Raw genomic sequence first — 24,929 nt, forward strand, 5'->3', positions numbered from 1 at the left:
TCCTTTAAGTAGAAACAGTGCTAATGGTCTCCTATGTTTACAAATCAAAGCACTTAAACATTATAGACACATATGAAAGTTTTGAAACCAGGAGTCAGCAAACTTTGTTTGTAAAGGAGCAGATAGTAAATATTTCAGGCTTTGGTGGCCCTACTGTCATTTCTACAACTACTTAATTTTGCCATTGTAGTACAAAAGTGGCCATAGATAATATACAAATGAATAAATGTGTTTCAACAAAACTTTATTCACAAAAATGGGAGGCTGGCCAGATTTGATACACAGACTTTATCTTTTAAAAAAATCCTCAACTAAGGATACTTTGATTGATTTTTTTAGGGAGAGATGAAAGTCAGGGGAGGAGGGGAAGAAAGACCAAGAGAGAAACACTGATGTGAGAGAGAAACATTTATTGGTTGCCCCCCAGGTATGTATCCTGACTGGTGATTGAAACCTAGGTACAGACCGAGGTTATGTGACGTGACTGGGGCTCGAACCTCCAACCCTCTCGTGCATGAGACTACACTCCAACCAACTGAGGCATGCCAGGGCTGGCGCACAGACTAATTTGCTGACCCTTGCTCTAAACAGTTTTATAAAGTAGATAACAAGGTTATTATTAGCCATTTTAAAGATGAAGAACCCTAAGCTCAGACACTTAAACACAAACTATGGGCTGGACTCTGGAAATACAAATGTGAACAAGACATGGTGTCTCCCTAAAGAAGTAGTGCAGTACAGCAGTGTAGAACCCCGCCTAACTCTGTGAGCCTGGGTAGTCATGTAACTGCCAAGCCTGCTTCCTCACCTAAAAATGGGGTTCATACCAATATCTCGTCATAAGGTTACTGTGACACTTACTGACATGACTAGCACATACTAAACATGCAATGAATATTTCATTATTACTGATTTTATTATGATCATACTTGTAATTTACATAAATTGAAGAGGAAAAAATGATCTCACAACAACCCAAACTTATGGGACACAGTGAAAGCAGTCCTGAGAGGGAAGTTCATAGCAATACAGGCTCACCTAGAGAAGAGAGAAACATTTCAAACAAACAACCTAACCTGATGTCTACAAGAACTCGAGGAACAACAACAAAGACAGCCCAGAGCAAGTACAAGGAAAGAAATAACCAAGATCAGAGCAGAATTAAATGACATAGAGACTAAAAGCACAATTCTGAGGATCAATGAATCCAGGAGTTGGTTTTTTGAAAAGATAAACAAAATAGACAAACCTTTAAGTAGGCTCATCAAGAAAAGAAGAGAGAGGACCCAAATAAACACAATCAGAAATGAAAGAGGAGAGATTACAACTGATACCACAGAAATAGAAGGGACTGTAAGGAATTACTATGAAGAACCATATGCCAAGAAATTTGAAAACCTAGGTGAAATGGACAAATTTCTAGAAAAATATAATCTTCCAAAACTCAATGAAAAAGAAGCAGAAAACCTGAACAGGCCAATAACAGCAGATGAAATTGAACAAGTAATCAAAAAACTCCCATCACACAAAAGCCCTGGACCAGATGGTTTCACAGGAGAATTCTACAAAGCTTTTAAGAAGAGCTAACCCCTATACTTCACAGACTATTCCAAAAAATCCAAAAGGAGGGAAAACTCCCCAACTCTTTTTATGAAGCCAGCATCATCCTAATTCTAAAGCTAGATAAGAGACACAACAAAGAAAGAAAACTACAGGCCAATATCGCTGATGAACATAGACGCTAAAATCCTCAATAAAATATTGGCAAATTGCATCCAACAATACATCAAAAAGACCATACACTACGACCAAGTGAGATTCATCCCAGGGATGCAAGGATGGTTCAATATCTGTAAATCAGTAAATGTAATACATCACATAAACAAAAGCAAAGACAAAAACCACATGATCATATCAACAGACACGGAAAAAGCTTCTGATAAGGTACAACACCCATTTATGATAAGGTACTCAGAAAAATGGGAATAGAGGGAGCATTCCTCGATATGATAAAGGCCATATATGAAAGACCTACAGCCAACATCATACTCAATGGGCAAGAGCTAAAATCTTTTCCACTGAGATCAGGAACAAGACAAGGTTGTCCACTTTCACCACTTCTATTCAATATAGTATTAGAAGTTCTAGCCACAGCAATTAGACAAGAAAAGGAAATAAAAGGCATCCAAATCAGAAAGGAGGAAACAAAACTGGCATTGTTTGCAGATGACATGATAGTGTACATGGAAAATCCTCTAGCCTCTACCAAAAAACTGCTCCAACTAATAAATGAATTTGGCAAAACAGCAGGTTACAGAGTCAATATCCAGAAATCAGAGGCATTTTTGTATACTGACAATGAAACAGCAGAAACAGAAATCAAGAAAAAATTCCATTTGATATAGCAAAAACAAAAAAAAACACCTAGGAATAAACCTAACCAAGGAGGTTAAAGACCTGTATGCAGAAAACTACACAACACTGAAGAAAGGAATCAAGGAACACACAAACAAATGGAAACATATACCGTGTTCATGGATTAGAAGAATTAACATCATCAAAATGTCCATACTACCCAAAGCAGTTTACAGATTCAATGCAATCCCTATTAAAGTACCAATGGCATATTTCACAGACATAGAACAACCACTTCAAAAATTTATATGGAACCATAAACAACCCCGAATAGCAGCTTCAATTTTCAGAAAGAAGAACAAAGTAGGAGGGATCACAATACTTGATATCAAACTGTATTACAAGGCCACTGTAATCAAAACAGACTGGTACTGGCATAAAAACAGGCACATAGACCAATGGAAAAGAACAGAAAGCCCAGAAATAAACCCAACTCTCTACAGTCAATTAATATTTGACAAAGGGGGCAGTAACATAAAATGGAGTAAAGATAGCCTTTTCAACAAACGGTGTTGGGAGAACTGGACAGCTACATGCAAAAAAATGAAACTCGAGCACCAACTTACACCATACAAAAAAATAAATTCAAGGTGGATAGCAGACTTAAATATAAGCCAAGAAACCATTAAAGCCCTAGAGGAGAGCATTGGCAGGAAAATCTCAGATATTCCACACAGCAATATTTTTACTGGTATGTCCCCTAGAGCAAGGGACATAAAGGAAAGAATAAACAAATGGGACCTCATCAAAATTAAAAGCTTCTGCATGGCTAAGGAAAACAGTATCAAGATAAAAAGAGAAGCAACAGCTTGGGAAAACATATTTGCCAATGATACCTCAGAGAAAGGTTTAATCTCCAAAATATACAAAGAACTCACTCGACTCCACTCAAAGAAGACAAGCAACCCGATTAAAAAATGGGCAGAGGACTTGAACAGACATTTCTCCAAGGAGGACATACAGAGGATCCAGAGACACATGAAAAGATGCTCGATATCACTAGCTATCAGAGAGATGCAAATTAAAACCACAATGAGATACCACTTTACACCAGTCAGAATGGCTATCATAAACAAAGAAACAAACAACAAGTGCTGGAGAGGTTGTGGGGAAAAGGGGTCCCTAGTTCACTGTTGGTGGGATTGCAGACTGGTATAACCACTGTGGAAAACAGTATGGAACTGTCTAAGAAAACTAAAAATGAACGTGCCTTTTGACCCACCAATTCCATTGTTAGGAGTATATCCTAAGAACCCTGAAGCACCAGTCCAAAAGAACCCCGGGGTGCTATGCACCCCGATGTTCATAGCAGCACAATTTACGATAGCCAAGAGTTGGAAGCAACCTAGATGCCCATCGGTAAATGACTGGATCAAAAAACTATGGTACCTCTACACAATGGAATTCTATGCTGCAGAAAGGAAGAAGGAGCTCCTACCCTTTGCAACATCATGGATGGAACTGGAAAGCATTATGCTGAGTGAAATAAGCCAGGCAGTGAAAGACAAATACCCTATGATATCACCATTAACAGGAATCTAAACAACAAAACAAACAAGCACGCAAAATATGACTAATGACACTCAAATACGGAACAGGTTGACAGGGTCCAGAAGGGAGAGGGGAGAGAATCACAGGGGAAAAGGGGATGGACTCACATGAACGAGTATAAAGGACACATGGACAATAACTAAGGTGGGGGGCGGAAATGGGAGGGAGGTGGGGAGCACTAGGGGGGCAGGGCTGGGAATATAAGACAGAAAACTGTACGTGAACAAGAATTAGATAAAAATAACAATAAAAATAAAATAAATTGAAGAGGAGAATAGAGACCGTACTAATAAGTTTGCTTGGGGAGGATAGAAAAGATTTCTACATTCAATAAATAAGGACTTAAAAAGTTGAGCAGCTTCTTCTGTGAAAATAATAGGTAACAGGGGCGACAGCAGGAACAAATACCTGGGCCCAGGGGATGGCACAACCTATTCTAGGCCAGGGTGAATGACAGAGCCTGGTGGAAATGTGCTGCATGATGGGGATGCAGGAAAATGGCTTAAAGAAATAAATTGAAAAGGGTTCAAAATGCGTGCTGAGATGCATGGGCTTTCTACTATTTAGACATAGGGAACCTGAAGTTTTTAACATAGAGACATGACATGACTGGATACTTTCTCCAGTAGCATTTAAGGAGACGGGAGGAAGGAAGTGTTAGTGGCCCAAGTTAGAGATAATGGCTACAATAAGGCAGTTGGCATGGAAAACACTCGAACAGTATTTGTGGGGAGCTCGATAGTAAGATTTAGTGGTATTTGTAAATGTGTCGTAGCTCCCTAACTAGACTGCAAACCACTTAAGGGTAGAAGAGATGCTTTTTCTCAAAGTGCATAACACAGAAGTGGACCATCCTGACTTATAATTTGCTGTGTGAATCAGAGCTGGATTAAAATGATCACTGTTTGCTCGCCTCTGAGGTTAACACGAACCATCACTTTCATTACATCTTATAGCAGTGACAATAAAAAATGGTCCCATCCATGCTCAAATCATCATGACAGATAAGTCATATCACAGAAGTTCTTGACTATCTAATGAACTACAATAATTCATGCATCTAACCATACTTTTAAAGACCTACTATGTGCCAGCACACATACAACAGATCAACTAAGATGGTACATGGCAAGTACCCAAATGTCATCGAATCAGTGGGCATCTCAGCCATTCTAACAAATTGTTCAGTGCTTATGGTTAGTCTGTTAATTATACTACTTTCTCTTTTTTTCTCCTCAAAAAAGATTTTATTTACTTATTTTTAGAGAGAGGGGAAGGGAAGGAGAAAGAGAGGGAGAGAAACATCAATGTGAGAGAGAAACATCTATTGGTTGCCTCTTGCACACACACTGACTGGGGACTGAACTTGCAACCCAAACATGTGCCCTGACCTGGAATCAAACTGGGGGCTTTTCATTTTGCAGATGACACCCAACCAAGCCAAAATAGGTTAGGGCTCTTTCTTTCACCTCTTAACTCCCACTTTGAGATTATTTTATTGAACTCAACTACTTGTATTATTAGAAATGAAAAAATGAAGCAATAAAAGATGAAGTTCAGTCAATGGCTTAGCTAAAATTAAGCAGATAAAAGGGAAGGAGAAAAACTATTGTTAAGAATGAGGCTTCTTTAATTTTTTTAAAGTACTTCTTCAATTTATTTTATTTTATTTAAAGATTTTATTTATTTATCTTTAGAGGGGAACGGAAGGAGAGAAATATCAATGTATGTTTGCCTCTCGTGGATCCCCTGCTAGGAACTGGCCTGCAACCCAGGCATGTGCCCTGACTGGGAATCGAACTGCGATCCTTTGGTTCACAGGCCTGCGCTCAATCCACTGAACTACACCAGCCAGGGCAAGGCTTCTTTAATTTTTAATGCTTCCCATCATATCTAGTACTAATTAGTAGACACAAATGAGTCATCTGCTTAAGTGCTTACATACACAAAAACATGTACGTCTTCACACAAAAGAAACAACAAGATACATTTTCAAAATTACAACTTCTATGACATTTTCCTTTTTTTAAAAGTATATTTCATTGATGATGCTATTACAGTTGTCCCTCTTTTTCCTTTCCTTTTATCCTACTCTGCTCTGCACCATCTCTCCCTCCGATATTCTCCACCTTAGTTAGTGTCCATGGGTTGTACATGTAAGTTCTTTGACTTCGCCATTTCCTATACTATTCTTAACCTTCCCGTCTATTGTGTACCTACCATTTATGCTTATTCTCTGCACCTTTTCCCCTATTCTACCCACTCCCCCTCCCCACTGATAAACTTCCACGTGACCTCCATTTCTGTGGTTCTGTTCCTACCCTAGTTATTTCCTTAGTTTGTGTTTGTTATTGTTTTTTATTTTTTAATTTAAATTACTTTACTGTTGTTCAATTACAGTCTGAATTTTCTCTCCACCCCTCCCCGCCCACCCCCTGCAAACCCACCTTCCTCCCTTGCTTCCACTCTCCCCCTTGGTTTTGTCCATGTGTCCTTTACAGTAGTTCCTGCAAACCCTTTTTCCCACTGTCCCCTCTCCCCTCCTCTCTGGCTATTGTTAGATTGTTCTTAATTTCAATGCCTCTGGTTATAATTTGTTTGCTTTTTTCCTTTGTTGACCATGTTCCAATTAAAGGTGAGATCAGATGGTATTTGTCTCTCACTGCCTGGCTTATTTCACCTAGCATAAAGCTCTCCAGTTCCATCCATGCTGTCACAAAGGATATAAGCTCCTTCTTCTCTCTGCTGTGTAGAATTCCATTGTGTAAATGTACCATAGTTTTTTGGTGCACTCATTTGCTGATGGGCACTTAGGTTGCTTCCAGCACTTGGCTATTATAAGTTGTGCTGCTATGAATATTGGGGTACATAGGTTCTTTTGGATTGGTGTTTCAGGGTTCTTAGGGTATAATCCTAGCAGTGGAATTGCTGGGTCAAAAGGCAGTTCCATTTTTAGTTTTTTAAGGAAATTCCATCCTCTTTTCCACAGTGGCTGCACCAGTCTGCATTCCCACCAACAGTGTACTAGGGTTCCCTTTTATATGCATCCTCTCCAACACGTTTGTTGATTTGTTTATGATGGCCATTCTGACCCATGTGAGGTGGCATCTCATTGTGGTTTTCATTTGCATGTCTCTGATGGCTAGTGATGTTAAGCATCTTTTCATGTGTCTCTGGGTCCTCTGTATGTTCTCCTTGGAGAAGTGTCTGTTCAAGTCTTTTACCCATTTGGGTTTTTTGTCTTCCTAGAGTGGAGTCCTATGAGTTCTTTATATATTTTGGAGATCAAGCCCTTGTCTGAGGTATCATTGGCAAATATGTTTTCTCATATAGTTGGTTCTCTTTTCATTTTAATGCTGTTTTCTTTAGCCATGCAGAAGCTTTTTAATTTGATGAGGTCCCATTTGTTTATTCTTTCATTTATGTCCTTTGCTGTAGGGGACATAGCAGTAAAAATTTTGCTGCATGGAATGTCAGATTTTCCTGCCAATGTTTTCCTCTATGACCTTTATGGAGTTACCACTTATATTTAAGTCTTTTATCCACTTTGAATTCATACTTGTGTATGGCATAAGTTGGTGCTCAAGTTTCATTTTTTTGCATGTAGCTGTCCAGCTCTACCAATATCATTTGTTGAAGAGGCTATTTTTGCTCCATTTTATGCTTCTTCCCCCTTTGTCAAATATTAATTGACTGTAGAGACTTGAGGTTTATTTCTCAGCGCTCTGTTCTGTTCCATTGGTCCATATGCCTGTTCTTATGCCAGTACCAGGCTGTTTTGATTATAGTGGCCTTGTAATACAGTTTGATATCAGGTATTTTGATCCCTCCTGCTTTTTTCTTTTTTCTCAAAATTGCTGCAGCTATTCAGGGTCATTTATGGTTACACATAAATTTCTGAAATGTTTGCTCTGTATCTGTGAAATATGTCACTGGTACTTTAATAGGGATTTGTATTGAATTTATAAATCACTTTGGGTAGTATGGCCATTTTGATTATGTTAATTCTTCCAACCCATGAGCATGGTGCATGCTTCCATTTGTTTGTGTCTTCCTTAACTTCTTTCTTCAGTGTTGTGTAGTTTTCTGAGTACAGGTCTTTTGCTTCCTTGGTTAGGTTTATTCCTAGGTATTTTATTTTTCTTGTTGCTATATCAAATGGGATTTTTCCCCTGATTTCTCCTTTTGGTATTTCATTGTTGGTATACAAAAATGCCTTTGATTTCTGGATATTGACTTTGTAAACCACTGTTTTGCCAAATTTATTAGGTTGAGTAGTTTTTTGGAAGAGTCAATAGGATTTTCTATGTACACTATCATGTCATCTGCAAACAGTGACAGTTTTGTTTTGTCCTTTCCAATTTGGATGCCTTTTATTTCTTTTTCTTGCCTGATTGCTGTCGCTAGGACTTCAAATACTATGTTGAATAGGAGTGGTGAAAGTGGACAACCTTGTCTTGTTCCTGATCTTAGTGGAAAAGATTTTAGTTTTTGCCCATTGAGTATGATGTTGGCTGTAGGTCTCTCATATATGGCCTTTATTACGTTGAGGAATTCTCCCAGTATTCCCACTTTGCTGAGTATTTTTTATCATAAATGAGTGCTTTACCTTATCAAACTGCTCCTGCTTTGAATCATATCCTCTCCACCCTAGCTGCCCTTCTCTGCCCCTCCTACTGGTCTGAATGAATGTTTCTTCTTTGACTCCTTGGTCATCAGACTTCTACATGGTTAGAAGCTCTAGTTGCTTCTTTGTTTTTAAATTGGTTGTTGTCCTTGTTTTAGTTGTGCAATGAAGCAAAATATATCTACCTACACCTCAGTCTTGGCCAGAAGCCTTGGCATTTTTCAATAAAATAAAGTTAGGGCAGCTAAACAAATGCTTTCTTCCAATTTTGTTACTGCCTTTTTGAATTTTAGGCACTGCTTTGAACATGGGGTTGCAAAGATGAATAAGACACGGCCAGTGAATTAGTTGGTAAAGCCTACTTTTCTTGCTGGTTCACATGTTAGAGGTAAAGTTTTCATTAGAAAATCCATGTAGACTTTAGATGCAAAGCCAATTTTCTTTTGCAGTCTGAGTCATCAGAGGTCATTTTTGTGGGCTTTCACATTTGCCTCAAGTTTAGATCCTTTAACTGTGTCAGAAACCATAGGAGAAACAGCATTTGTCAAAGAGTGACCTGGGATTTCCATTTATGACTTTTAATAGACATCAAAGAAGATGAAGTTGGTTGCTGCTTCAGTAACAGCCCTCTTGGGAAATTACCCAAAGCCTTAGTGATGATTATTTATTCATGTAACTTGTAAAGTATTAGAAGAGGGGGTAAAGATTTATATCCCGTGTATTAAAACTGTTGAAAGACTAATATACAATTATAAATATTCATTCTGGCTATCAAAATAAGACCTCAGGAATCTTATATGACCTGATGGTATATTATGAAACATTAATATACCATCAGATCATATAAGATCATAACATTAAAATGTTACCTCAGAACACTGAAGTTTGAATTAAAAAATTAAGAGAAAAACTTTAAATCAACCTTTAGAACTAAACTAGTAATCTAAATTTTCTAAATTAACTTTTGAAAATAGATGATGGAATGCCTATCACATAGCACGTGCTTGGCAGACATAAGCTGACCCAAGCAAAGGCCTAGAATGTGCTTGAGGACTAACCTTCAAAAGCATTTCCTCATGTTGGGGATTATCAGAATCATAGGGTTCTCTGCGCAGCTTTTCCACATCTGCAATAAGGTTTCTGTACCCAACAATCTGCAGAAGGCAAGCCTGAAGAGAGATTCCCAACCTAAGGTGTTCAAGAGAAGAAACACACATGAAGAAAAACAAAACATACTTTGGCATTTGTTCACTTGATGTACGCAAAACAGGACTTTTCCTGTTCATTTAACATGTAGGGAATTGCACAAATAGAATCTAATAGAAGCACAATTTCTTACTGAAACTCATGGACAGTTGTAGAACTTGGCTGAAACTTCCCTCTCATTCTGGCCTTTTCTTAAGCCATGTGCAACAATGTGGTTTAAAAATAATGGAATGTTTTATGCAGGTGACTTGTGAAATGTAGAAAGTACAGGTGATAATGAGTTCTTAAGGACCAAGTAGCCCCCACTAGGTGGGTATATCAGCACACTTCAGAGGGGTGTGTGTGGGTTTAAAGAGTAGCAGAGGGAGGAAATAGCTCTCAGGGGCTTAGGAGTAAAAAAATTTCAAAACAACAACAAAAAATACCTCTGGGAGCATTCCTGAACAGATGAGGCAATTCTAAGAGAAAGAACTCACTACTTTACAAGATTCCCCATTCCATTTCAACTCCTCTAGTTATCTGAACACTTTTTTAGACTGAAACAGAATCTGCTTTCCTTATGACCAAGTGGCTCAAATTCTGTTCTCTGAGCAAATGTAGTTCCACATTTCCCATGTCTATTTATTTTAAGATAGTGATTCTTCTGGTTTCATCTACAGGGTTAAAAAAAATCCTCTGTTCCTCCAATTCCTTCTCATGAAGCATGGTTTTGAGATGTTTTACTACGTTGCTCAGTCTTCTCTGAATGTACATGTTTAACGGTCCCATTACACCACATGACTGGGACAGAAAGCAAGCTGGCAAGCGTGACACACAGAGGATCATTAATTCCTGTGGTCTAAATGCTGTTTCTTGCCTATAACTTAGAAGATAAAACAGGATCTCTTTTAGCAGTCACATAACAGGTTTATTAAACAGATGGCTAACGAATCACCAAGATTCCTTTTTCATATAAACTACAGTCACATAAATTATTCTCCTGCATTCATTTGCTGGCATTTTAAAATCTAAAGGAAGTATTTATTTCACATTTACTTATCCCTGCTACATTCTTTACAGTAATTAGCTTTTGTGATTCAAAATAGTTGAATGTTGGCAATTTTATATGATTTAACCCGACAGTTACTCTCCCATATATGCCTATCCCTAATTCACTCACTAAATTTGAACATTTTTGTTGTTGTGATGGTCATTATAATCACAATGACAGTGTCAGCATCATCTTTTTTGGGAGGGGGCAGGGAGGGAATAAGATGCATAGAAAATTAAGACTAAAGTAGGAGCAACAGAAAATTATGTCTCAGGATGTATACTTACTCCTGATTTAGAGGGCAGTGTCAGATAACCCAGAATACTACATTTACATGAAACTGAATGTTCAGTTAAATGACCCTTACCACTACTTGTTACCATAGCATCAAAAAACTGAATCAGGTATTTTAATGTAGGAAAAATGAACAGTGGCACTGGTCATCCAGGAAAACAGTGCAGGACTGAAAAGAGTTAATTCTGAGGAAAAGAGGAAAGTGGGGAAAATGAAAGAAGATGGAACAAGAGAATCCAATTCAGTTTTTACTGTAGTAATTCTTACCAGCAGCATAAGCAGCACTTGGAAAAAAAATGTAATTAAAACAAAGTGAGGTTAATAGTAGTAATGGCCTGATAAATTATAAAATATTTCCCCTTGCTCTCTGTTTCTTGATTTTTTCCAGAAAGTTATTTAAATTAAAAAAATCATATTTTGTGAATGTTGGTACGGGAAATAAAGTAGCAAAATACAATCTACTACCTATAAGGTTTTATTTTTCCTAAAGACAATCAAAAGAATAGGTGGTAAGGAAATGCTCTTGAATGAAACATATAACTTTCACAGAAGGGACAGAAAAGGTCTGCTATTAAATTAATACAATCTCTAAATGTGATTATAAGTCTCATATATCCTTCATGCCTAATGGTAGTCTTAAATTTTTCGTTCAACTTAATTTAAAATAAATTGTCTTATTATCACTTTCCCAGAGAAAAAAAATATATGTCAAAAGGATTCAAAAAGACTTTTACTGCATAACTAAATTACCTTTAATGGCTGAATAAGAAAAAGACAGCCAATTAGCTGGCATGTGCAGAAGAAGGCCATAGAGACCACACAGAAATGGAGTTTTGTGATGAGACCCAATTAGCTAGTACCTAGAATCCTTCCAAGAGACAGACATATGCAAAGTGAACTCTGTAATTCCCTTTAACTATAGCTCCCAGTCTTTGGCAATTAAAAGCCTTTATTAGTGACAACACCTGAAGTTCTCATGAATATCTAAAAGACAGTTTGTTACCTACTGAAACTGTCTCTAAATATATCCACATGCAGAATTTACTCTACCTAATATCCTTAGCCTAATTTTTTACTGAAAAATTCCTCTTCCCAATGGAAAATATAAAGCTAATTTTAAATGTCATGTACATTGCCAAGTGCATTTTAATACTTTCAAGATGAGATGAATAAAGTACAAAGTTCTAAAGTCTTCATATAAAAACCATCTCTCCCTCCCACACATGCCTGACTTCTTGACAGGCATGTAGGAACTGGCTCCAAGATTTTTAGCCTGTCATGAACTGATGGAGCAGAATCAGCCTGGGCATATTTACAATTTGAACTTTTACGTAAGGTAACACACAGGCATTGCATGAAGTGGCTGTTGATGAAATAGGCTCCCTTTAATTCATCTGATACCAGAGGCATCCATTCTATTTCTTACATTCATTGAATCTCAAAGCATAAGCATGAATCACAAAACGTACAAAGTTGCTGCTATTTACAAACATGAAAAAGGCACCCTTTTTCTTTATTCTTCATCTGAAAGTCAAAACATTGCAGATGATTTGGGACTGGGGAGGTGGAGAGACTGAGAGAGAGAGATTGAAAGAGAGAGGCAGACAGACTGAGAGAGACAAGTGCATTACATAAATAATAAATGCATAGCCATGACTTGTGTTCTATATTTATGAAATAATAAAATAGTTCTTACTGTGGATTTATGTCAGGGTTAATCTTTTTCAGTTCCATGATGTCTTCTATGGTTTTTTCAATAGCATCAGGGTGAACACTCACTGAAGTCTGCAACAGCTGGAAAACATGTCTCAATCATTCTCCTTGTCACGAACACCAGAGCTTACGTGGGGTCCATTTAGGGTCTATTTAGATAGGGGCTTCGGGTATTTGTTTGAAGCTTCTCTATGAAGATATTAAACTAAACTAAGAGCAAATATTGTTTTAGTATTTTAATTCTAGTAAATCTGACATTTTCATGATGATGGTAGTGCAATTGTCCTGATTAAAGTAATAACATAAAATAGAAATAATAAGTTTTTTTTATCATTTTCATCTGTTTTAAACTACTTACATTAAAATAGTTTCTTTTTCTCTTTCAACATACCTAGTTTCCATTGTTACTGGGCATTATGCCTATGACTAAGTGAAGTTCATGGGGGATACAGTCTTAAGGATGCCAAAATTAAATAATAATATTCAAGAATCTTGAAAAATAGGTTTTTTCTCTTATGTGAATGCTTAACTATGTGCTATAAAAACTAGAATAGTGGCCTCTTTGATTTCCTTGGAAAATCCTGAGTATAAAGTTAAATGATTTGGATATTGAGAGTTAATGTCACTCTTATTTTCAAGGAATATTTATTTTATGATTTGGGAAGAAGTATAAAAAAGGATGATTCGACAATGGAGAATTAAGTACACCTTACATCTGCCTAAAAAAATTCACATGCACTGGCTATTTCCATGTTAAAAGCAAAGGCAATTCTTTCTTTTCAGATTTTTTTTCCTCTTAGGGGAGAGAGAGGGAGGGAGAAAATGGCCAGGGGGAAAAAGGGAGATAGGGAAAGGTGTGGGTGTACTCCATAGAGAGAGCCACCTCAGTTTTTATTAGTTTTTATAGCTAATGGTACATTTTGTTTCTTGGAATTTTTACTTTTTGATGATGGAGGGAAGCTTCCAAGTGAAAAGTTGCTGAAAAATATAGAATCAATTTTACTTACCTTACTTTTTGAATCCTTCAGTGATGTTTCTATAAAAGAGATAATTTTAAAAATCATTCAAAAATTATCCTTTACGTGTGGTTTAAAATTACTATGCTGAACTAAAACACTGTACCCTCAGTGCCACCAAGCCTACATCTTGCTTACTTCCTGGTTTCATGCTTACCGATCTTCATGGTTCTAGAAGCTCCAGGCTTGGTGTTGTAACAGATCCGCTGTAGTTCACACCTTCCGGTCAACTTCCTCATTACAAATTTCAGGCAGCGCCACAAAAATTTACAGTAAAAATACAGGAACACCTGGATCAGCATTCTGTCAAAAACAAAAGACAGCACCCTTCCACTAGAACTCTGGAAGAGAAGAGAAAGCAGCCACCACCAGCCAGAAAAGAAGCCCAGAAGAAAAACAGCCATTAGATTTCTGGTTTACACACTATTCCTTTTGTCTGACCCCATGTTATTTTATTTGAGGTAGCTACAAATTCACCCTTGGGAGGTAAGCCCAGGCCTGTGAGGACGCACTCACTATGACTGCAAGCAACTCCAGAATGCCCTGTTCTAGTAAATATGAATTCCAACAAACTAAGTGCAAGGTCCAGGAATCCTTTCCTTTCCTATCTTTGCCTAAATACAATTTAAAAATATACTGATAGCTTTAAAATAGTATCTAGAAGTTATTGCTCCCTTAGATGTTGGGAAAGAATGTGCCACAGCAACTGTCCTTTTTCTGCCACTGTGGACAGCCTCTCAGCTCACCCTGGTTCATTTCCAGCGCATCCTTAGTGACCCCCCTTTGGTCATTATTTTATTTCTTCCCTATTTCCATTCTTTTCTCTTTCCCTCTGCTCTCCTTTACTGTCGTCCTCCTTGAGGACTTGTTTGTGTGGCTACCTGTCATCTCTGCTGACCAATTCTAACACTTCTTGGACTTACTAGAAGGCCTTCTTACCAGTCCACTGACAAGCGTGTTGACCTTTGGTTCTTCTACAGCCTCTGACTTAAACCTTCCCCACATTCCACCTTTTGACAAGTTTATTTTTGGCTCTTGGAAACAAAGTTGTTTTTTTTTTAATTGCACACCCTATCTGACTTCAATAATACATTAACAGACTATAAAGTATATCATCACGATCATGCATATTTTCCCAATGTCTCTGGCATGTGAATTTGTGTTTTATGTTGACTTTTATTTTTAATATGTCAGTGCCTAATACTTCATGGTACTGTTCAAAGTCTCAAAATGACTCAAGCTATAGAAATAAAGAGGACTTAATAGCCCCAAACTTATATTTAACCCACCTTCTCTTAACACTACACATTCCTAGTAGGCAGAGTTATTTATATTACTTCCTATTGGTGTCATTTCTAAAAGATGTTTCTTCTTCTAAAACATTCACTCATCATCCCTCCAGCTCTAACATATGGTGATCCAGGGTCATTCAGGTGAGTTAGGGTAGTAATCAATAGCCTCAATGATGTGATCCATCCCTGAATATGAACCAACACCTTTATAGTTTTCCTTCATTCAAATTGCTGTGGCTCTAATACCTTGAACAGCCTGTGTTAAAACCACAAATTCCCAAAGGCTAACTTGAACAAAAGCATAGGATCTGTATCATGTAAATGTAAAGGGAATGGAGGAAACAGTGTAAGTAATCAAACTGCTACACTAAGATAACACAGTGGAATTCTTTGTGGGTGATAAAATGATGTTCTAGAATATGTAATAACATGAGAAAATGTTCATAATATGCTTATCAAATAAAAAGAAGTTAGAAAGAAATTAATATGGGATGATCTACATTTTATTAAAAAATTAAACAAAAAATGTTAATGGTGATGTAAAAACAAGAAAAAAAAAGAATGGCAGGATCACAACAAAAATGTTAACAATGGCATTTGGGGTAATAAAATTATAAGTAATGTTTATTTTTTAAAAAAGTTTCAACAATTAAGGTATATAAAATGATCAAGGCCATTATAAAATATATATATATACAATATCTATGTGAATAAAATCAGATTCTGAACAACAAATTTACTATGTTGTAAAGTCTGAAGTTCCACCATTTTAGTCAAATATGTTCCAAGATCAATTAGAATTTAGGTTATCAGGCTCCAAAAAATGTAATTTAAAAATATTAGTGGAACATTTTAATTAGCTGAGTGAGAAATTTTATTAAACTTCAACTAGTTTTCTTCGAAAATGTTTTCCATTTTTCCAACTATTCGATAGCTATGCCAGAGAAAACAACTGAGCACTCTCTGAACTGGTCACCAGCTCAACAGCAATGATATTAATTACTGCTTGGCACTGTTCCAATTATTAAGTCAAGGATAAAAAGCTTTCCATGATATCCACCCTGATGATGTTGTGTGCTATTTCCAGGGAAGCCTGCCTGGCATGTGGGCTAGTTCCTCACATGAAGCCTCTCTTAAGTCAGGACTCCATGACAATCAGGTTCTTGTGGTACTAAATATTCCAAGAGAAGATGGTTCTGATTAACATTTAAGGTAAATCCTTGTACTTCCCTACTAAGGGTATAAACAACCAGATCCTATTATAGCTTAAACTACAGAAAGCTTTCCTCATACAGCTTCTCCATCACATCTATACAAAGATGTGGCTTGAGACCTCCAAGTCTCATCCTAGGTGGCAGGAAGTATCCAGATGGGATGACTTGGAGCCCATCTGTAATTTCTCCCACTGGCCTTCATGTATATGAGGAAAAAATGTGTGGGGAGCTATTTTGCATCAAGATAGCCTTATATAAAAAGAGAGAAAAGACATCACATTCTATTTGTTTTTATCTTTTTTTCAACTCCCCTGAGGATGTTCAAACTGTCAAAGACAGGGAAACCCGGTGGAAAGCTACAGGGAGGGGTTAGATATGCTGCTTCATTTCTCAGGACTCATCACTCTACAAGGTGCATCACATACATTCCTTTCGCATAGTCACATAAACAATGTCACAAATCATGAAAGAGAAACTCCATTTCAACTGTGAAGTGACATTTATACACTGCGTCTTTACCCTTTTGTAATTTCTGGGCCAGTTGCCCTGATAATGCTACTTATTATCAAGGATATATTTTTCCCTTGTTTTTCTAATGGGCCAACATACCCACAAATATTTCATTTAAAGGCCAGTTTGCTATGCCAGGCACTATATTTTCCTGCTATGCTAAGAACTACATATTTTTTCAAGTCAGATCATGAGATTGAACAATGTTTTGACAGATATGATTTATCTTGTATTTAGATCATAAACCTAAAGCTTGGTCAGAGGTGAAAACACCAGCACTACTCCCTTTCTTTAAAGGGCTTATTTTGATGTCAGAAACAGTAGCTTCCTCACGGAAGGACCAGAGCAGCTAAACCTCTGTATGAGTGCCTCCGAATGGCTGTTCTTCACCATCAAGTGCTGGCAGGAGCTCACTTCTTATGTTTTGGCATGTGTGTAAGACCCTACATTGTAAAGCTTATGGAAAAACGGCTGAAGGTCCAGAGGAGAGCAGTAAACAATAATGAAATATTTTGTGAGAATGTTAAATTGGTTTGGCATGTCTACCCTGAAAAGGCAGAAATTAAGAAATGAATCTTTATATGCTCCTAAGCTAATCAGTGGTTGGTGTAGAAAAAAGAAAGGGAAGGAAAGAAGGAAGGAATGGAAGGAGGAAGGGAGGGAGCAAAGGAGTATGTTTCTTATCTCAGTTTAAGGACTTTTGGACTTATAGTACCTTTCTCCTTTTAATTTTGTTCATCTTATTCTGGCGTTGCTTAGAGTGGAGGCATCTGAAATGTACCTATGAGGCAGATCCCATTTGCTTTCTTTAATCCCACCCTTCTGTTCCTACTCTTAAAAAAAGGATTACAGCCTCACCCTCTACACCATCTGAACCCTATGTTCAGGAGGTTTGTAGCTGCATTTTTAACTCCTATCCTGAATCATCAAACTAATAAGCTTAGTTTTAATTAGGAGAATATTTTGCTTTTTCCCTTCATAACACTAGACTTAATTTTCTTAATTCTACTGGCAGATTCTCAATTCACTACTGAAAAGATGTATTACATTTGCTAGAATAACAATCAAATTTTCAATACTGTGAGGAGAAAATACTGATCACCATTTCTTATTTTTAATAACTCCTTGAATAGGCAGAAGTTTTTTGTATTTGTTTCCATTTGTTTAATCATAGCTTTTTTTTTTTTTTGATAGTGTCCCAAAAGGAGTTACTGCAGGAGGACCTGAAGAGTCTAGTAAGGAAAATGACAGTAAGTTGAATGACTTGCTCCAGCACTGGGAGATTCTCACACAATCATAAGAGCTATTTACACATTTTCTATTTCCAATATTCTCTCTTACTGCCATTTACTAGTGTGCTGCAGAGTGAAGTTTATGGCTGAGTTCACAGCAGTATGCTTCTTAAAGACAATATGATCGCTTTTATTATTTACCATTCATTCTCTAGCTTAAACCAGAATAGTCACCCAGTATAAATTATTCAAAATGGATCATATCTCTGCTACCAAATAAAAACGAGTCCCGTGCCTTATGCTTTGTTAGAAGAATCCATTCAGCAGGGATGGAGCCTCTGAAACAGGAGATGCACCTAGAACCGTGTGGCCTCCTGCCTGTGGGGTGAAGGGGTGTGGATACCTGCAATGCAACACTACTCCGTCATCTTAAGTTTGTGACTCTGACATCTTCTTCTGGAATAATAAAGAGAAAAGTGGTTTATTTTGAACAGTTTCAATGAATTTGCTAATGAATATTAATTCTTGCTTGAAGAAATCCTGTAATAAATAAGAAATGTACTATTGGCAAGGAAGGAAATATACAAAATAATCACAGTTCTTTGTTCAAACCACAGTTTCCTAAGCAAAATACTTTTCATCCAAATGGCCATGAAGAACAATAGAAAACTGCTCAACATTTCTAGCATTTCATTCACTTTTTAAAACGACTTTTGAAAAAATTTCAGTTGCTTTTGATGAGAGCCCAATTTTGGTTTGTGGTCAAATATATCGATATTTTACCTTTAACACATTTCATTTGCTCTACTGAAGTTTCTAATTAGAGGCACTAGCCTACATGTGGAATTTACTTGCCAATTGGCCTAGTAAATGGGACCCTTTCTATAATGAGCTTCCTAATGTAACAAGACGCTGCAGAACACTTGATACATGAACTAGAATTGTGAAGTCACACAAGAAACTGTGGGTCTCTGGAAAGATGAGTATATTTTCTCCATTGTGCCCAGGTATGTAGGGGCCCTGCAGTCTTTTCCATCATTCTTTAACCAAAGAGACGACACTGGCTTTGAAAAGTTCTGGGTGTAAATCTATCAGGGATACGATTCCAAATTCTACTGCTTTAGCAAAGGGCACTGTTTTTACATTCTAGGAAATTTTTTTCTGAGGAATTAGAGAGTACTAAGTGACTGTAAAAATCTAATTAATGGCTTATATTTTTTCTTTTGAAAAAAGGAGGCACAGGTTTATCTTAATTTATTAATTATATCAGAATTCAATGAGAATTTGATGATTAAATACATATATTTTCTAAGTTTTATTTTTAAAAATCAGATTTTTTGGTATTTGGATAATATTTTTATTGACTTCTTTATAAAGGAAGTAGCAAACATGTTATATTTAGGCATTTAAAAAGTATTTAAATGTAACCTGAAATATAAACTTTTATTGTAAATAAAAGTACTTTAAAAAAACAAAATTAAATAAATCCATAAATAAAATAAAGTAATTATTCATAATGAGCCCCAAAACCTCTATTGGGGAATAAGGAATGGGCCTTTATTTAGTATCATAGATACACTATATAATATAGTTAAAAATACATGAGTATACATACATACACACATATATATAATCAGGACCAGATTAGAAGATATTCTCAGTATTATAAATAAGTTAATTTCTGTTGAGTTAAAGACCTAGAATAGTTGAAGGAGATAGATTTTAATCTTTACTACATTTTTTCATTACCATTTAGTCCCCTTATAATCCCCTCCTATGTATTGTGGAAAAAATTAAAAGTGATCATTGTAAAATATTTTACTCATTCCTTCACTAAACTGAACAAATACAAAATGAAAAGACTGGCTGTAGTATAGGAGGAAAAAGTGTGAGGATAATGGTGAGGGAAAAAGCAAACATGAGTCAAGAACTTAATTTTATCACAACCACATGCCATCTCTGTCTAGAGGAATTTATAGTCTAGATAGAAAAATGACAAAAAACCCTAAAAGTACAAATACTGGGATAATTCCATAAAAGAAATTGTTTAGAATGCTAGAGAGGCAGAGGAGAGCGCGCCTTCTTTTGAGATTGGACAGTACAGCCAATCCTCGATCATCCTGACAAGGAGGCAAGAACAAGAGGAAAATCAGCATGCCTTACTCATTTCAGAATGAAAATGAAAAACACAGTAGTTAAAGGAGTGAAATTCAAACCAACATTTATTGAGTGTCCAGGGCTTTCACTTATCTCATGCTCTGTGGGAGGGACTGAGCCATCAGTGAAGTGTCCAGGGGCTGTCCCTGAAAAGCTGAGGGAAACCCAAGGAGCAGCAGAGCTGGGTGCTGGTGATCAAGCTCTAAATAAATCAGTCTCTCATGGCAGCTTGACGGCATGGGCAGGCTGTGGTGGGGTCACCTACAGAGTTTTGCCTAGAAAAATATTCAGGGTAACGTAGTTCAACAAGAGTGTGCAAAGTTCTTGTTTAAATGCAGGGAACAAAATAAGCTAAAATATGTGTATGTGTAGATATATGTGTAGTTGTGTGTATATAGTGTGTATTCACATACATATACATGTTGTATGTATATACCTACATATACATGATCTATGTGTATATCCTAAAAAGAAAAAGTTATGAATAAATGCACCAGTCTAGAGTGAGAGTGGTACTTGGATGCTGGGACTATAACCCCCTGTTCAGGGTTTAGCTGCTACATCTCACAAGCTCAGTTAATGCCTCGAGTAATGCTAATAAAATTCTGGAACAACTATATGACCCTGAATCTTCTGCTCCTCAAAAGTAATGGAAATTGGTGGGTGCTAACTGGAAATAATGCCTAACTAAAAAGGGAAGTGTCTGGAAGTCTGACTTTTAGTCTAGGGTCAATTTGCCACTGTGAGCTGTATGACTATGGACAAGCTACTTTGATTCTCTGAGCCTCCCTCTGCCTTCCCATTTGTAATGTGAGGGGAATGGACTAGATTTCTAGCTCTGTGGGAAGGCTAGATATATGTTGGAAGGGAAAATGATTTTTCATCTGACTCTCCCATCTCTTAAAGGTCTACCTTAGATTTCCTGTGCTTACAAAGGTGTCCAAGAACTGCCCCTACTTGATCTTTGCATCATATCTTCTACTCACCCTCACAGGGTCTACAATCAACAAACCTGAACCACTTGCTGCTGTGGCAGCTGGTCACACTTCCTCAGGCTTTGCTGACTGTGTCTTGTTCACCTCCCACACCTTCTATTCTTATTTAACGATATGAACATCCTAGTCCTTCTTTTCCCTGAATATCACCTCAGTGAAGCGAGGTGATATTCCTGTCACAAAATGTCTGCAGACTGTCACTAACCACATTCCTTTTCATATCTTAGTTCTGCATGAGGGCAAGTGTGTGCCTCATCTTCTTACCAGGAGGTGTGTTGCTCTGGTGCAGAGACCACCTCATGTTCATTTTCGCATTGCCCACTAAAGCTCACAGTAGACACACACTGAAGACGTAACAATGTAGAAAAAACGAGAAACAGCTTTGAAGTCAGAAAGGCCTACATTCAAATATTAGTGTGCCCTTGGGTGAGTAACTTAACTTTGCTAAGCCTTTGTGCCCTACACTGTAAGACGGGATATTAATTCCTAGTTTCTTACAATCGTTATTAATAGAAAGTAAAAATTTAAAATGTGGCACAGTACTGTTAGCAGTAAATGCTTACTGACTGAGTCGGTGGACTGAGATGTTAAGTCAGGGTGAATGACTTATAAAACTCAATTTACAGATATTTTTGCTCATTGAAAGCCTTTATTTACCTAATTATAATAGTAAAATACTTTTTTCCTTTCAGTTGCTCACAGCCAGAACCTGGGTACAAGTCTGCTGTACTGCTCAGTGTCTGCCTTGGAGGTTGGAGTTTGGCAGACGCTTCCCTTTCTTCTCTCCTGCCTCAGGAAGAAAAACAGGCAGTGAAGTCCACGGCCAAGAAACAGATGCTGAGGCCAGGACTGTCGGAAACAATTATTTACATGGGTGACTTAAACGATTCCCTGTATTAGAAATTTTCAAAATTAATAATGTCTGATGGCTTTAAAAATATAACCTCAATAAGTAAATCCTATCAAGGGGAAAGATCTTCAGTACAAGTCTTAGGACTTCTTATTATATACATCAACTGAGTTAAAATTAACAAAATATATAAACTAAACCCTAAGCCTCAGTTCTATTTGGGGCATAAAAAGAGCCCTTTCTTTTTCTGATAACATCCAGACACACTTTAAACACTGGCTAAACACTGGCTATTTCTTCCCTATTTAAACCCTGATTTTCTTTTAATGCAGACCCTGGCTCCAGTCGTATTGGAGGACTATTGGTGTACTTATCTAATATCCTATCTCTACTGTCAGTTCAAAATACATCCTTCAGCCAGGGGTACTAATCTACAGCATTTATTTCTAATATCTCATATAATTTTTAAAAAACAAACATTGAATATTTTCTCACTCCTTTATACTCTGAGTAGCTATACCATTAATATAGCTATGGTAACAATAAGCTGCAGAGAGCAGAGTATGGGTACCATGTACTGTAAATCTGGATTAAAATCCATTCTTTCCCACAACCTGGATTCTTTATGATTAACCTCATTTCTTCTGTGGCTAAATGTGGAGCATTTCATTCTTGAGCAATTCCAAAGCTGACAGGTTAATCACTCTGTGGGCTTTTAAATAATGCTGAATTTTTCTCAGTGAAAGTCAATTCCTAATAATATATTTGCTGAGCTCAGGAATGAACACCTGATTTATCCAGGCTATGTCTGCAGAACCTTCTCTTTGGTTCAACTAAAAAGACTGCCAAATTGTCCAACATCTGTAGGGATGGACTACAGGGAATACAAGGCAATTTAAATGACCTGATACAACTTGTAATGCAGGATTATTACTCCTTGCCCTCTTAACCTTCCAAATTCCATATAACATAAAATGAATACACAAACATTATAATTTAATATAATTTAATTAATTTTGTTTTTAATTGAAAACAAAAACTAAAGCCAGAAGTAATAATCATCCGAGGGGCACGATTGCATTTCCTTACCAAAACCAATGCTCAATGAAAACCCTCAAGTTTCTTTTCTGATGTGCAATCTATTACTGTCGCCTCAGTTTCACAGAAGCAATGTCAAGTAATATTTATACAATATATGTGCCAAGTTAAAAGAGAAAAATTTGCATCAAAACACACAACTGATAGATGTGTTGTTTCCATTATCCTTGAGGCTAGTCTATGTAAAATTACAGTGGAAGATTTTCCCCATACCAGTCATCAAATACATCAAATACAACTTCATTTTAAAATGCCATCATCTACACCAAACACAGTGCTACACCTATGCAATTTAACAAAAAACTAACAGAAACAAGTGCTCCTATTCCTCCTAAAATGGCTGATTTTGGAGGTTGCTCGAATTTTTCTAAAGCCAGTAAGACACTGAAGAAATCCATTAGCACACATCTTGGCACAAACCTGACCACCACCATCTCCCCCTCAGGAAAGGAGCTCCTGATGTCTAAGCTCCATCTAACACTAAAGTTTTCAGTTAACATTATTCTGTGACTAAAATGTACCACGTTTATATGCGGGTGGGATTCATCCATACCCATTTTTCATGAATGTGTAAACAGATGGGTTTGTTACCAGGGCAACCAAACCCTATCAGATCAAATTCTTTGCTGGAAAATCTAGTGATTTTTTCAAATGCTCTCCTTTACTCAGGGGAGATAAACAGGCTAAAGAGTATGCTTATAAATGCTAATATCTACAGATAGTTGTTTAATAGCAACCTCCAGGGAGGTTTTCACAACTGCGAGATCCAGTAAACACCAGTAGTTGCACCAAAACACAGTGAATCCCACACAAATTGATCTAGTTGCTCCAGAAACAATGGTACAAACAAAACTGGTGGGGAAAAGAAAATCTTAAATTTCAGCCACTGAAGGAATTAAAACATCACCTAAAAGAAGTAGGTTCGTGAATTACTTGCTGAGAAAAGAAGCCAGTGCAAGGGACAAGAATGCATAAGGGGGACAGGCCTCTGTCTTGGGGGAAAGAAACTCAATGTTCTGCAAAGTGTGTTTTTTTCCTATAATTTTATGGGCAAGACTAACTTTATTTTTGTCATATTTCAGTATAATTTAAATTTCTTTGACAATTTCATTAATATATTGTGAATAGTGGTCAGTACTCTTAAAATAATTAAAATTATAGGTCCAGCCAAATGGCTTTCAAAACAAAACAAGATCACCCCAACATGTACCGACATACACAGTACTACTCAACACAGCAGTGTTCAGGGAGTCAACAGTTAACGCAAGTTTCAGGGACATCACTGAGGCAGGAAGAGCAGAAGCTTGGAATGTCTACTGTTCCCAAAAAGGAACATTTGAACATACCTGCATGAATTGGCCAGTCGACGAAAATCTAAAGGAATATTTAAAATGACTTATTTCAGGAAAATGATTCTACACAAGTGATATTGATTCTCAGACTACTAATCCTCAGACCTCAACTTTGAGGCCAGCGGCATGCCACTCTTCAGAGACACACAACATCAAGGTCACCGGAAGCACTCCCTGCCCTGTGCTTTTGTGCCCATATGCTTTTGTAATCGCTTGTGATCTGTCACTTGCAAGTGTTCTCTTTCGGTATCCATGTGCACATGGAATTAGCAGTGGAACCTCCTGACCAAATTATTCTTAGCCAAAATACAACATGAGACTTTGGTTAGTGGACCACAAATAGTGAACAGAAATATTACCATGATTGGCAAAGAAGT

General features: G+C 37.1%; 1 protein-coding gene across 4 annotated transcripts in view; it reads right to left on the reverse strand.

The window, feature by feature from the left end:
- ELMOD1 (ELMO domain containing 1) overlaps positions 1–24,929 on the reverse strand; it is an 87,814-nt gene that overhangs the window by 22,936 nt on the left and 39,949 nt on the right. For 2 of the 4 annotated variants that reach the window (XM_037047719.1, XM_037047720.1), the window contains exons 3-6: positions 14,010–14,155; positions 13,844–13,872; positions 12,820–12,917; positions 9,652–9,781 (exon numbers count right to left, since the gene is read on the reverse strand). In XM_037047719.1, the coding sequence (XP_036903614.1) occupies positions 9,652–9,781; positions 12,820–12,917; positions 13,844–13,872; positions 14,010–14,155 (403 nt within the window). Of the gene's footprint in view, positions 1–9,651; positions 9,782–12,819; positions 12,918–13,843; positions 13,873–14,009; positions 14,194–18,503; positions 18,557–24,929 lie in introns of all 4 variants that reach the window. The other 2 variants (XM_037047723.1, XM_037047722.1) reach the window with 2 other exon arrangements.

The sequence above is a fragment of the Sturnira hondurensis genome, unplaced genomic scaffold (genome assembly GCF_014824575.4).
Source record: "Sturnira hondurensis isolate 20B ecotype Veracruz unplaced genomic scaffold, ASM1482457v3 Scaffold0006213, whole genome shotgun sequence".
Taxonomy (NCBI): domain Eukaryota; kingdom Metazoa; phylum Chordata; class Mammalia; order Chiroptera; family Phyllostomidae; genus Sturnira; species Sturnira hondurensis.